The sequence below is a fragment of the Pristis pectinata genome, chromosome 8 (genome assembly GCF_009764475.1).
Source record: "Pristis pectinata isolate sPriPec2 chromosome 8, sPriPec2.1.pri, whole genome shotgun sequence".
Lineage (NCBI taxonomy): Eukaryota > Metazoa > Chordata > Chondrichthyes > Rhinopristiformes > Pristidae > Pristis > Pristis pectinata.
In genome coordinates, this window is record NC_067412.1 from 29,625,688 (window position 1) to 29,639,964 (window position 14,277).

Below are 14,277 nucleotides of genomic sequence, written 5' to 3' on the forward strand. Positions count from 1 at the left end.
ATGGAATTGCTGCTTGTATGTCAACCGGTTGCAAAGTAAGTCAGTCCCCTTGTCTCAATGTGTTTGGGAACTGCTGCTGGACTTGTAGCTGGAGGTCAGATCCCAGCACATTTCAGACTTCCATTATGCAGCATGCTAACTCACAGAAACCTTAGGGCAATTATGTTAGGGCTGTAGTTGGAGCAGGAAGTTGGTGAATCTTGTAAGTATTTTACTTTGGATTACTTGGCATTATTAATTGGATTCCTTCTGCTGGTTGCTCAACAAATTACTATTTATTCCGTTGGAGGGTAGCAGTTGTGGAGTATTACAAAGCTAGTCATCACTTTAGTCAAAGGGACATTTTAGAAAGGCTCGTGTAAAAGAACTTCTATGAATTGCGTTGGTGGCAAAATAGCTTACAATTTTTTTGTAATATTTTTATGTTGCAGGATAGCTTTTAGAGTAGCTGGTTACATGAGTGTACATTGCTTTGAATTGACTAAATGTTTCCATTTTCCTTACAGGAGGATCAAGAAGATATTACCTGCTTCACTGTAAGCCCTGATGATGAGGTACTTATTGGAACTGAAATTTTATTACACGCCTTCTAGCCATAATTTAGGAAAAAATGTGTGATTATGGAATTCAATCTGACATCGGTAGTTTTGATTACTTTGTTAAATAATGTGCTGTATTAGCCTAGGTGGGTGTATTGATATGGTAACATAGCAATCATGGTACTGGTCTAGTATCTGCAGGTCTTGATTCTTAATCTGGGTATGAGTATGAATCCTGCCATAGCAGCTGGGGAGTTTTAAATTCAAGGGATTTGAAATTTAAAGCTTCTACATTGTAACTACTTCAAGGAAGCATATCTACTTTCCTTAATTCTGGCCTATATATGTAACCAGCTCCGTGCAGCAAGTAATCTATAATATTACTTCCATGAGAAGACATTGATCTGTACCTCCCAATTAGAACACAATGATTTACTCACTGCGTTATACGGTGGTTGTGGCACTGCCAGTCTTTATCAGTTAGACTGTGGAAAACTATGATAGATATGTTACCTGGAATTTGCTGGGTGAAGCTTGCTTCCCACACTCACCACTTGGATATCCAATTGTCCTACACTTACCTGGTTTAGATCTATAAGGCTGAAATAGCTGGTTGAGAGCATCATAGACTTAGCTCGCAACTGGGCCTTGTGCAATTTAATTAGCTCTTGTTCACAGGCCACAAATACGTTGTCTGTGAATCTGCTGAGGAAACCTATGGCAAAGCTACATTCCCAGCTTTGCTGACTGTCAGAGTTGACAAGGTGTAAGAATACTCATGAATATCTCTGACCTACTTCCTGTATTATTCCTCCTCCTACATCTATCAGGTTTGTCAAAGGTGATGCTTAATATATTCATTGATGCTTACATATTGCTTTGACAGATGCTGGTGACAGGGAGTCGTGCCTTACTCTTAAAGCAATGGGACTGGAAAGAGAATGTGTGTATTCGTACATGGAAAGCTATTCACACGAGTCCAGTGGCTAGCATGGCTTTTGACTCTACCTCAACTTTATTGGCCACAGGTATAACTGCTTACATATATTCTTTTACTTGCTTTTATTCATTTTTGGAATTTAGGCTTACTGAGAATCATTGCCCCTGAGAAGGTAATAGTGACCGCTGGCTTGAATTGCTGCAGTGCTGGTGCAAGTGGGTAGGAAGTGCCAGGGCTTGGATCTAGAAATGATGAAGGACTGGTCTTATATTTCCAAGTCAGGATGATGTGTGACTTGGACAGCCACCTACAAGTGATGTTGTTCCCATGTACTGCTGTCCTTGTTTTCCTTTGTGGAGAGGTGGTATCTTGTAGTATGCGTAAAGGATGTCACTACTTATCATTTTAGGTCACATGGTAAATTAATTTTTTGGACTTGTATAGAATGCAAGACATTTATGACTTGTTGGGGTTTTTTTCAGGTGGATGTGATAGTACCATCAAGATCTGGGATGTTATCAAGCAGTACTGCACACACAATCTGAAGGGCTCATTTGGAGTTGTCCAGTAAGGAAAATTAACTGACTTAATGTTGAAACTTATTACATTTGGCTGTAATGATGCCAAGTATGGTTTAAGAATTTTTTTAAAAAAAGTACAACATTGCATTAAAAGTTTAAAAAGGCAAAAATGTAACTAGTGTCTGCCTGGTGAGGTGGCTCTGTATTTGCTAAAAACTGAAATAGGATAACACTGATTACTCCTTTTGTTCTTGTGCTTCCCTCTCCCCATGCTACTCTTCTTTTGCAGCCTTGTTGAATTTCATCCTGATATATCACGTCTCCAACTTTTCTCCTCTGCAATGGACAATAAAATACGAGTTTGGAACCTGAACACCAGCAAGTGTACTATGGTGCTGGATGCTCACTACAGTGCCGTGACTTCATTGGCTTTCACTTTGGATGGAAACACACTTGTCAGGTACTGCCAATGTTTAGGGATAGTAATGCTGTAATATATATTCTGCTATAGTAGTCCTGTGTTGTAGTTAACCAATGGGCTTGTACAGAGTCTTTGCCAGAAATAAGAAATAGATGCGTGTACTTTGTGAGCAATAGTCAGGATTTTGTTTTAAAGCTAAATAAATTTGCTCCCTTTTGTTTTCTTTTTATATGTGGCCATCTTTTCAATTTCAAGAACCATGTTTGTTCAAAACCTTTACTCTCACTGATCTTTGATAACATCCCAGATCTTGATGGTATTAATGCATTCTTCACATTGCAACCATATCTACATATCCACTTATGATATTTCTTTGCCCAATCATGCTCACTGCATCAGGCCAATGAATGCAACTGCCTGATCACTGGGTTTGGGGAGATTTTCATATGATCTTTGAGTAAATGGAGACAGTAAATATTACATCATTGGCTCCAGTCTGCCCTCATTTGGCAGTAGGGTTCATTAGATGAACATTCTGCTCAAGGGCACTGAGTCTTATGAAGTTAGTTGTGATACTAGATCGATATTTTAAATAAAAAAAGTTGTTTAGCAACTGAATAGCTACAATGAAAGTTAAAAGATGATATACAAAATAGAGCAAAGACTTAATCTAACATTCCTGGCTTAATAAAGCTTTTTTCTCCCCCCACAGCTCTGGCCGAGATAAAATATGTACTGTATGGGACTTGACAACCTACCAATCACAGAGAACAATTCCTGTGTTTGAAGTGAGTTGAACTGAGAATTTCTAACATTAAAACCATTCCCAAAATTTGAAAAGTTTTGTATAAAATAAACTCATTACAAGCCTCTCATCATGTGACTTCCAGCTGGGCAGATTTTTTTTCAGATATGAACATGGGTGGTTATTTTGGTCAAAGGGTGAAAACAGGCATTAAGTGCTGAGATAATAAAACACTCCTGTTTGAACATCCAAATTTAGTGCACTGTTTTGGACTTAATTGCTGATTACTGTAATTCAAACTTGCCTAAACGTGTTGAACCTGATGCCTGCAAATTCAAATTAGGCAATTTTTATGAAGCAGTACATCTAACCTGCTTGCACCCACTCCCACAGGTGTAGAGCATACAGTCTCACATGCACTTGTACATTCCAGTATGTTTTGAAGTTCTCCACATATCCCAAGTAGCGAATAAGCATGAAAAAGTTAAATGATTAGTATCCGTGTCAGTAAACTGTCATTTACCTGCACCCCCCTCTTTCCCCCCCCCAAACCTTAGTGAGTACTAATAGACAGTTTAAGTGACAGTCAGCCCCTCGGCAACTTACTGAGAGGCAGTCCTTGACAGCTTCTGAATGGTTGTTCCTACCGTAAGCTTCAAATCTTTTACTATGATGATGGTTTGCATTCAACACGTTCATTTCAGTTCAAGGTCCATTCATTTGAGGGTAAAAGGGCAATTTTGAACACGCTTTTGAAAATCACTCCTTTACTCTCCAATTAACCAGATAGGAGAAGTAAAGCTAGGATGCAGATGGTGCAATTGCTTCTTTTATCCATTAGATGGCCTTCTTGTGTAGTTTTGCCGTAACCAGCCTTTTAGAGTCATCGTTTTATTTTATATTTTCGTATTTACCAGACGTGAGTGGAGGTCATACAACCCACCAAGTCTATTGCAACTCTTGGGCAATTCCACTCTCCCAATTATTTCCCAGTAACCTGTTCTTTCTCTCTCATGCCCATCAACGTCCTGTGTTTCTTATGGCGCCCACCTACAAATAAAGAAATGACTCAAAATTAGTGCAATTAGCCATGTGGATGCTGGCTAACAGAAATACACTCCTAGGTATGTTCTCTCATCCCTGCACGCCCACGCCCAAATTTTGTGGGGGTAACTGGGATTGACCCAATGGACCAAGTGCACAATCTATTAATTAGTGAGTCCTAAAACCATTTCCGACAGAAGTGAGGAGATTACTTTTTTTTTGAAAAACCTTCTGGCTCATGGGAGGAAGCAAAAGACAAAAGCTGCTCAGTGTTTTAGTGATTGGAAAGGTGACTGCACTGGGGTTCTGTAGGACAGTGCTAGGCTCTTGCTCTTTGTGGTATATATCTATGATTTGAACATAAAAGGAGGAATCATTTTTCAGATGTTTGCAGATAATACCAACATTGGCTATTTAGTTGACAGTGAGGGAAACTGCGGGGGAAAAAATTGGTGGACTGGTCAGGGGACAGGAAAATGTCAAGTGTCAAAATGTCAAATATCCAGAGAATTATGAGATAATGCATTTGGGGAGGGAAAACAAGACAGGAAAATATTCCCACATATCTAAAGGTAGGAGACAAATAAGATGTTTAAAAAGGCTTGCTGGATACTTGCCTTTTTCTTTGCTGAGGCACAGAATGAGCAGGGTTGAACTGTATCAAACATTTAGATCATTATTATGTAGAGATTGGGTCATAACTTTACAAGAAGGATGTGATACAAGAGAGGTTAGAGAAGATTTATGTGGATGTCCCCAGGCATGTAGAACATGGGGTTCAAGGAGAAGTTGGCTTGGTTGGACTTGTTTTCTTTGGAAGAGGGGAGGTTGAGGTTTATAATATTGCCAGAGGCCCAGTTCAAGCGAACCAAGGACCCATTTCCCTCAGCAGGGAGTTTAATAACTAAAGAGCATAGATTTAAGGTAATTAGTAGAATTATTAAAGAGGAGTTGAGGAAATTTTCTTTTCCCCCAGTCAGACAAGAACTCACTAAAAGAGCAGCAGAGGCAGAAACTCTCGTCGTATTTAAAAAGTACCTGGATAAACATTTGATGTTATAGCCCGCAGTTTGTATGGACTGGGAGCTCTGGTCGAAATGGCTCCTTATTTTGAGTTGGTATGGACACAATGGGCTGAATGGTCTCCTTCCGTGCTTTGTATATCCGTTCTTCTTTTTCAATCTTTTTATTGAATTTCAAATTAATTCAAATTGATGTACATAACATTAATAATTATATATATGATACAAAGAGATTGGGATAACAATAATAACAGTTAATATTTACACTCACAAGGAGTAAAATATGTAATCTAGACCTCCTGCTCTCTTGCTAAGTGTACATGATGGGGGGAAAAAAATTGAAAAGAAATTTAATTAATGAAGGAAAAACCCCCAAATCAAAAAAAAAAGTATAATATTAAACAAAAGCAAAACAAAAACTGGACTGATATTTCTTTGATTTTAAAAAAAAACATTCTTATGTCATCAGCTCCGCTCCTCTATATTCAAAGGTTATTGAAGGGCATTCGAAAAAGGTCTGCTCATATCGTATGGAAAGTATATCCATGATCTGTTGAAAAATAGGAATTTCTCTCCAAAAGACCAGCTATGTAATGTCATTAGTAGGAGTGATATTCTAACTTTTTTGTAAATCTATTTTGATTCCTAAAAGACTGTGGAAGCAGTAACGTTACTACCAGAAGATGAGGATTTCACTGCCTTGGGAGTGATGAGCAAAGAACAGCATTTTATCACAGCCGGCAGCAAAGGTAAGGAGCAGAAGTATTCCTAGGTAGTTATAAAACCAGTCAATCAGTGTGCCTGTCCTGTGTAACAAAAAAAAAGGGACATAAATGGATATGGAGGAAATTCCAGCCTTAGTTTAAGCTGTAATTTCACTAGTAGATTGACTGGTAAGTAAATATGTTTGTTTTAAAAAAAAATTACTTAATGTTCAAAAATGGTTTTAACCTGTAGTGGTGCAATATTGTACCCATTCCTGGATCTTGGTGAGAGATTCTACCCATGGTGTTCCTATGGGATTTTTGATACCACTAGAAACACTGTTCCAGTATAAGACTCTGAAGAATAATATCATCAATAATGCAAAGTCTAATATTTTTCTCCAAAGCGATTTTCAACTCTGCTGGTCTGAAAAACTATGCACATTTGCTCATGGAACAGTGAGCTTTTACCAACCCATTTTTTCCCCTTAAATAATGCTGCTTAAAGAACTAAAATTCAGACTGTGTTCTTTGCCAGGCTGCTCTATAGTAATTCTCCAGCCTCAGTGTTTACACATTGCTCACATTTAACATTCCAAGCATCTTCAATGTATCTGAACTCCAATGGGCATTTGTTTATATTTAACACTCCTTTTGCTGGATACCCAAGAGGTGGATCATACCATCAGAGCTTTCATAAGCAGCCATGGTGTGCATCTTGAGATGGGGCTCATTGCACAAGACCTTGTCCATCCAGGGTTGACAGAGACCTATGCTTCAAGTTGATTCTCACTGAGATCTGTGGCTTCTTGCATCCTCAAATACAGCCTCTCTCTTGTGTCTGTACTGCTGTACCCATAGAGGTCAAGGTCAGAGTCACACCCTAGCCTTGGGGTCATTCCGTGCTGATATTGCTGTTATATGCCTCGTCTGATAGTTCACTTCTCACTGGTGTAATTATGGAGGTCACTTGATCTAAGCTCCATTCTCAAAGAAATCAGTCTCCAAGGGCAGGCAAAGAGCATGCCTCTGTATATGTCCTTCACAAGCCTAACCAAGGTCCTCCTGGGTTCCTGAAAGCTCCTGTGCCTCCCATCTCCCACATTGCAGCATCCGTTCTTGAAGCAGAAACACTGTCTAAGATCTAAAAGTGTGCTACTTCAATTCAATGCATGTTTCCTTAAGGTCTGCCTCCCATGGAAGCACTGAGATCAACTGTGAGGCTAAGTGCCAGCAGCTGTGAGATCTGGTAAGAGGGTGAAACTGACACACTGTATCTTTACGCCATGGAAGTCCAACAAAGCTATTCTGGGAGCCTCGCGTTAGATGATTATAATCTTTGCGCTCATTGAGTATGGAACTTTGAATTGACTCCCCTTCTGTAACAGTGAGAAGCAGACCTTGAGATGTGGCATTGATCAGCAGTATCATCCAGGAATGATCCTAAAGCTAGGGAGTGGCCATGTCTTCCAGGGGCAAAGCAGTCAGTGTGGGTGACACACAATACTGATAAAACAGCACTAAAAAGTAGGAAAGGAAATTCGAGGCTGAAAGGTTTTCAATTTAAGTTATGATGACCAAATGAAATTATGTTGAATAACATGACTGATATAACGTCGCCAAGAAATGGTCTGATCTTTAGTCATTCGGTCTATCTTCTGATTTGAAAATGCTCTGCAATATACCACAAGGATTAATTTCCCAGATTTACTGACAATACAAAGCTGAGTGGAAGAGAGTTTGCTTTGGGATATTGATGGGTTAAGCAAATAGGCTTAAAGACAGATGGTGTAATAATATGGACAGTTCTGAGGCTACTCAGTTGGATAGGAAGAATAGTAAAACAATATATTTTAAAAAGCATATAACTAATATTGCTGTAAAATGAGATTGGGTGTTGTACATGAATACTAAATTAGTATCCAGTTGCAGCAAACAATTGAGAAGTTAATGGTAAATTTTCCTTTACTTACAGGAGGTTGGGGGGGGGGGGGTGGTGGGGGTATGCGGATGTGTTGAAGTACAGGCCAAGGAAGTCTTGCTATATTTGTTCTGGGCTTTGAAATGACTGAGAACACTATTCAGCTTTGATCTCCTCTGCTTAGGAAGGATACAGTTAGGGTAGAGAAGCAGAGGTTCTCTATTCCTGGGAACACTGTTTCAATAGGAAAGACTGAGCAGAATAGACCCATACTTACTCAAATTTAGAGGAAAGAGAGGCAAACTCTGACACACAGGGCCTTGACAGAATAGACACTAAAGTTATTTCCCTTGGAAGGAAAGATCAGAATCAGGGGGTGTGGTCTCAGGATAAGAGGTGGGATTTATAGACTGAAGTCAGGAAGCATTTTTTCAGTCAGAGCATTGTGAACTTTTAGAATTCTCTGACCCAGAGAGCTGAGATACTGAGTTGCTGAGTATATTCACAGCTGAAAATGGTAGATTTTTGGAATGCAGGGGAATAAGGGACATGGGGGTTGGATGGGAAAGTGAAGCTGAAGAACAAAATCAGCAGTGATTTTGTTGAGCAGGAGAGTGGACATGTGGCCTGCAACTGCTCCTATATCATATTTTCTTCTAATTCTAATGTGGAACATGCTTTTCTGTAAGTTAATGGTGTGCATTGATGAAAAAATGCTCTGAACGTTTGAATAGCGCTTTTTTTTGCCAGGAATGCATCTGCAAAAAAAATCTTTTTCCATCTGCACCTTCTGCTTGCATAACCTTATTAACTCACTTTAATGTCACATTTTCTTAATATAGATTGATGAATACAGATGGTATCACTCCATATTAGTGATTATTAGGGTGGCATGGTAGCGTAGCAGTTAGCGTAATGCTATTACAGCGCTAGTGATCGGGGTTCAATTCCTGCCACTGTATGTAAGGAGTTTATACGTTCTCCCCGTAACTGCATGGGTTTCCTCCGGGTGCTCCACTTTCCTCCCACATTCTAAAGACGTATGGGTTAGTAGGTTAACATGGGTGTAATTGGGCAGTGTAGGCTCGTTGGGCTGGAAGGGCCTGTTACGGTGCTGTATACATAAAGTTTTATATTCACACCCAGAGTCAAACTGATGTTTTTGCCCATTTCAGCAGCTGTTTTGTGATAAAATTATTCTGTTCCAAACAAGTTTTTTTTTCCCCTAGATATTCCCAAATCTCAGTGTGTTTTCACTTATACAATGCTAGCTTTTACTAGGCCTCTCCACCAAACCTATGCTGTGGATTGACCATAGGATGATCACAATCATTGATTTCTTCTTCCATCAATATACCTGTAATGTTTATCAATAACTCTATTTATTTTCTTTGCTACTCACTTAAGCTACACCAGACTTCTGCAAACTCAGCTACTTCCATTCAACTCTGCACTGACTTGCAAGCCATCATAAAGACTATTTCCACTTCCATATTATCGCCAGTCTGCATCCTTGATGTAGCAGATATGTTGCTGAAACCCTTATTTGTACTTTTGTGATCTCTAAATATCCTAACATCTTTCTGGCCAAACTCTCACCTTCTATAAACTTCAACTAAACTAAAGTTCTGTTGCTTGTCTCCTGTTCTGCACCAAGTTTTGCTCATTCTATTCTTGAAAACCCATATTATTCCCTAATTGTTTGAATTTAAAATTCTCATCTTCCACTTTAAATATTGATGTAGCCTTGCTTACCTTTTGCAACTTCCAACTGTTTCGCAATCCCTTCTTTCCTCTGATCTGACTGATTTCTCCTACCCACGTACTAGTGTTGATGACTGTGTTCTCAGTAATTTGGGCTACACATTCTAATATTCATCCTCCTTCTGGGAAACAGCATCAGCTCTCTACAACACACTTCCTTTTACTATCTTGGATGAAGCCAACCTTTTAACCAAGCTTTGTTTATTCCTTTGAATACCTCCTTTGGCTTTGTGCCTGTATTAATTAGGTCTCTTTGAAGTATCTTTTTGTAAGAGTAGAGGTGTTTCATCATAGAATTTATTAAACATGTTAATGCATTAGCTAGTTTTAAATTCATCTGCATACCATCCAAACCCTGACACCCAAAGCAACAAGTACATGAACTATTCCCCAGAATGATTTTAACCGTGCATTTACTTTTCAGATCTAACATCTGAAACTTTATCTTTCTTAGGGATCCTTCGGATTTGGGAAGCTAATTCTGGAAAATGCATATATTCCCAGCATGTGCCTGGTAAACCTAAAAAGGAAACTGAAGATGATGCAGATGAGCAATCTCTGACTCACTGCATGCTTATCCTGGCAACAAGGAAGCTAACCACAGTAACTGCTGAACATAACATCCTCACCTATGATCTGTGCACTCTGAAACTTGAGCGTCAGGTGAGTAAAGCTTTAAGAATGACTTGCTGCTGGCATCATAAAATTACACCTGCAATATTAATATCCTTAATAGGATCTAAGTTTCATTGCCGTTCAACTGCAATAATATGATTTGTATAGTGCTCTTGAAGTTTTATAATGACTTAGCAGTAGCTCCATGGCATTTTAATTTTTTTTTTGTTTTCCCCACCTGGAAATCAAGCTGATAGACTTGGCTGCCTATGTGGTAGGAACTGCTGTAGGAAAGGCCACTGGTTAGTTTAGTGTGCATTGGGAAGAGGCTGCTTGGTAGATAAAACATGGTTAGGAGGTTTGAGGGTGATCCTTTTGGCATCTGCTGGACATTGATGATTGAAAAGGTGTAGTCAGGGCCACTGGCAGGATTTCAATGTTTGTCAATGAGCAAGAGATTTGGTGATTGGAGGTGTTTGATGACAGTGGGTAGCCGGTGGTGGGATTTGTGAGGATCATGGAGGTAAAGTGGAGATTTACTGGTTAACTTGCTGGATCTAGAGGAAAACATCTGCCTCTCTTAGCTCAGGAGCAGGAATGTAAAGACATTTACCTGCTTAATCCATATTTTACCTCCTCTAATTGTTGAATTTCTTGATCCTAGAAATCAAGATTAACTGATTTAATAAGAAAGTGACAATGGATTGGTGGCATAGCATACAGTTCCTCTGTTTCAACTCTGGAAAACAGAGTGATTGCCCATCAGGCAGAATCTGAAGAAAGAGCAAAAGAGTTAACGCTTCAGGTTGATGACCTGAAGAGCATTTCTGTTGATGATTATCAACCTGAGGGATTAAGATGGAGACAGAAGAGACAACTGCTGGAGATTTTTTGACCTAAAGGATTAACTCCATTTTTCTCTCTCCCACAGATGTTGCCAGACCTGCTGAGTATTTCTGGTATTTTTATTTCAGATTTACATCATCTCTCATATTTTGGCTTTTGACTGCCTACTTCCTATCTGTTTCCATAATAACAGGAATTGGCTGAGTTCAAGTGGGGAGGGCGTTTTGTTCTAGTTTCAGAATTTTAACTTAAGCTCTACAACCAACCCATGCCACCTGTTTTTGAATGATTAAAATGAATCCAATATCTCTGAAATTACTAAAGCACACATTAACAAAGATAGGTAAAATCTATCTTGGCCTTTTTTTCAGACTGCACTTACATTAGATAGAGAAGGATAGAAATTTCTTTGCCCAGTCCTTTTTGGAACATGAATACTTTGTTGTAGGAAGTAATAAGACCATTGCATTTTTTTTAAGGAAATTGAAATTAATTAGAAAGAAGAGGAATTTCAGGACAATAAGAGAGAGCAGAGCAGTGGGATTTGTTCTGTGTTAGTATGGCACAGACAGGATGAGGAAAATGAGATCGTTTTTGGTTGTGATACAGCTATAGGAGATTAATGTTATCAACAGTCATTGATTTCTTCATATTATGCATTACTATAAGAAGCTAAAGATTTAGTGGGTGCCTAAATGTCTTCTGAATCATGGGGCAGATACTGTAATGTGAGACCACTGGTATTTAAATGTGTGCATCTGTCAAAGCTTTGTTAAATTTCTGCATAATTTACAGTGTTAAGGTTAAGTTCTAATGCTTCCTCTTTTTAGTTTGTTGGTTATAATGATGAGGTGCTGGACGTAAAATTCCTGCGACCTTCTGACACGCACATTGTGGTAGCCACAAACAGTCCACAGCTGAAAGTTTTTGAGCTAGCAACAATGAATTGTCAAGTCCTATATGGTCATACAGGTGAGTGAAGAGTATGGAGAATTTTTTTTTCCCCTTAAAAAAAAGTAGAATATATTATAGAGAAATGCTGGTTCGTCCATTTTAGCAAACTGTATTAAGTCTAATATGTAGGATTTATTGGGCTTGTGGTTAGAGAATGTGATTCCCTTCTATGGATGTAAATGCCCTACAACACTTATTTTTCTGTGAATAAAACTATTCACTTTGTATGGCAGTTTGCACAAATCAAGTTCTGTATAAAATTGTAATATGCATGATGTTGCAAAATGTTGCTGTTCAATCCATACATTTGAATCCATCCTTTTAACCCTATTTTATCTCCTTTTTTTCTTTGCTTTTCAACATGTCCTGATAAATCAGTTAAGGATTATGTCACTGTTTAAGTGTACGTAAATCCAGGGGAGAATCTTTATTCAAAGAAATAATAGAAAGTAGAATTTAGTACTTTATGGAGCTCTTCAGACAATTAGCACTGCTGTTGGAAGCTAGAAAACATGAGGAAGAATGACACAGGTAAATGGATGTGGTTAGAAGAATATGTTGAAGGCTGGTAGGACGCCCATGTGGAACATACTGGTGTGGACCTGCTGAGTGAATGGTTTATTTCTTTACTGTAACTACTTTTATAAACTAGCTCAGACCAGAGAAGATAGTGTTCATTATGCTTGGGTTTCCTGGGACCAGTGAAAGGAGGACACCCAAGAGCAATTAAAGTGACCCTTGTACTGTTAAAATACTTGTGGTTCTCTTTGTTTTTAAAAGAATGTGCAAATGTCCTTGCTACCTCCTATGCTAATTGATTTGAAAGGGAACGAGAATCTATTTGTCTTCATTCAGTTACTATCTGACAGCATACGCTAAAGCAGCCCCCTCAGTTGTAGTTATATCTGTTCCTGTTGTCCCAAGTTATCTTTCCAAAATCCCCACTTTCCTTTGGCTAAACTTCTGATTCATCACAATTAGCCAACCAGGTTGTAAAATCTGACTGGAAGGATTTGTTTGTAATGTCATCATTTCATTCATAATGTACCCTCAGTATTAACATTAAAATATTTGGAGCATTGGATCAGTATATCAAATTACAATGTTTGCAGTTTTCAGTATTTTGAATTTTCCCAGCAGCACATCCTAAATCCTGAACTAGCCCTTTTGAGTACACCTGCATTCATCAAGAGCTACCTTTTCTTTAGAACATTATCAGCACAAGAACATTTCCTTCAGATAACTGCATGCATATACATTTATTACCAAGATAAGTTACCAAGATCAGTAACTTCTTTCCTCCAATGAATTAATAAATCAGCTGAATGTAACTACTGTATTGAATTGTTAAATTAGTGAAATCAGTGAAAAAGCCCTTGATTTTTGTAGTCTCAGCATTTTAAGGTGAAATAGTTTTCAGGTTTACTGTGTTTTGAAATAGATTCATGACTAATCAACAGGCATGATTGGCAATCATTACTGTTCAGAAAAGCATGTTAGCCATTTTGCTTTGGCTCAACTTAATAGTCAAAGTAGTGATTTGGTGTAGTTAGTATATCAAACAGGATGTAATATTGGTTTTCAGGAAGGAGGGGGCAGTGAATCATGGGATGTTTTTAAAAAAATGGGTCACTGTCTTCATAATTAAACATCGTTCCACAGACTGAAGAAGTTATTATTGGATCGTGGGTGAACGCTGGTTAAAGTGGGTTTCCTGAAAAACATGAAAACCACTGGTGTAGTGTATTGATGATTATGATTCTGTTTGATTGTAATGCTCATGGATGTGCTATAGATGGTGCACTGTACTGAGTTCAGTACTGCATCCCACATCCATGAGTTCCTTGTGAATAGTTAGTCTATGGTGATTCGTCTTCCACACTTGTAATCTTTTGGTAAGAAAAGCATCAATGCGCAAATTGCCACTTCTTCTGTAATCTCTTGTTTAAGGAAGTCTTTTTTCTCTTATTCTTATTTCTTGCCAATAATTTTCCCTTTTGAGGGAGTATCTGTTGGAGACTAAATTAAAAATCAGAAACACAATAGTTTTCTACCTGTGTTGCGTGAATATTGGCATAGGATTAATGGGAAGAATGAGTTAAATGTGTGGCTAGGATGGATGAGGGAGAAAGGATTTCAATTCAAAGTGTGCTGGCACCAGCACCAGGGAAATGCTGTGTTAAGATGAGCTTCACCTGAAATGAGCTGGGAACTGTGTTCCAGTGAATCAAACAACCAAGT

At 38.5% G+C, this 14,277-nt stretch overlaps 1 protein-coding gene across 1 annotated transcript in view; it reads left to right on the forward strand.

Moving 5' to 3' along the window:
• The window catches only part of LOC127573639 (transducin beta-like protein 3), a 44,657-nt gene that overhangs the window by 4,876 nt on the left and 25,504 nt on the right, over positions 1 to 14,277 (forward strand). Inside the window, exons 4-11 of the mRNA XM_052022041.1 lie at positions 507 to 554; positions 1,426 to 1,567; positions 1,962 to 2,046; positions 2,290 to 2,460; positions 3,134 to 3,209; positions 5,885 to 5,981; positions 10,076 to 10,284; positions 11,913 to 12,054. Of these exons, the coding sequence (XP_051878001.1) occupies positions 507 to 554; positions 1,426 to 1,567; positions 1,962 to 2,046; positions 2,290 to 2,460; positions 3,134 to 3,209; positions 5,885 to 5,981; positions 10,076 to 10,284; positions 11,913 to 12,054 (970 nt within the window). The remainder of the gene's footprint in view (positions 1 to 506; positions 555 to 1,425; positions 1,568 to 1,961; positions 2,047 to 2,289; positions 2,461 to 3,133; positions 3,210 to 5,884; positions 5,982 to 10,075; positions 10,285 to 11,912; positions 12,055 to 14,277) is intronic.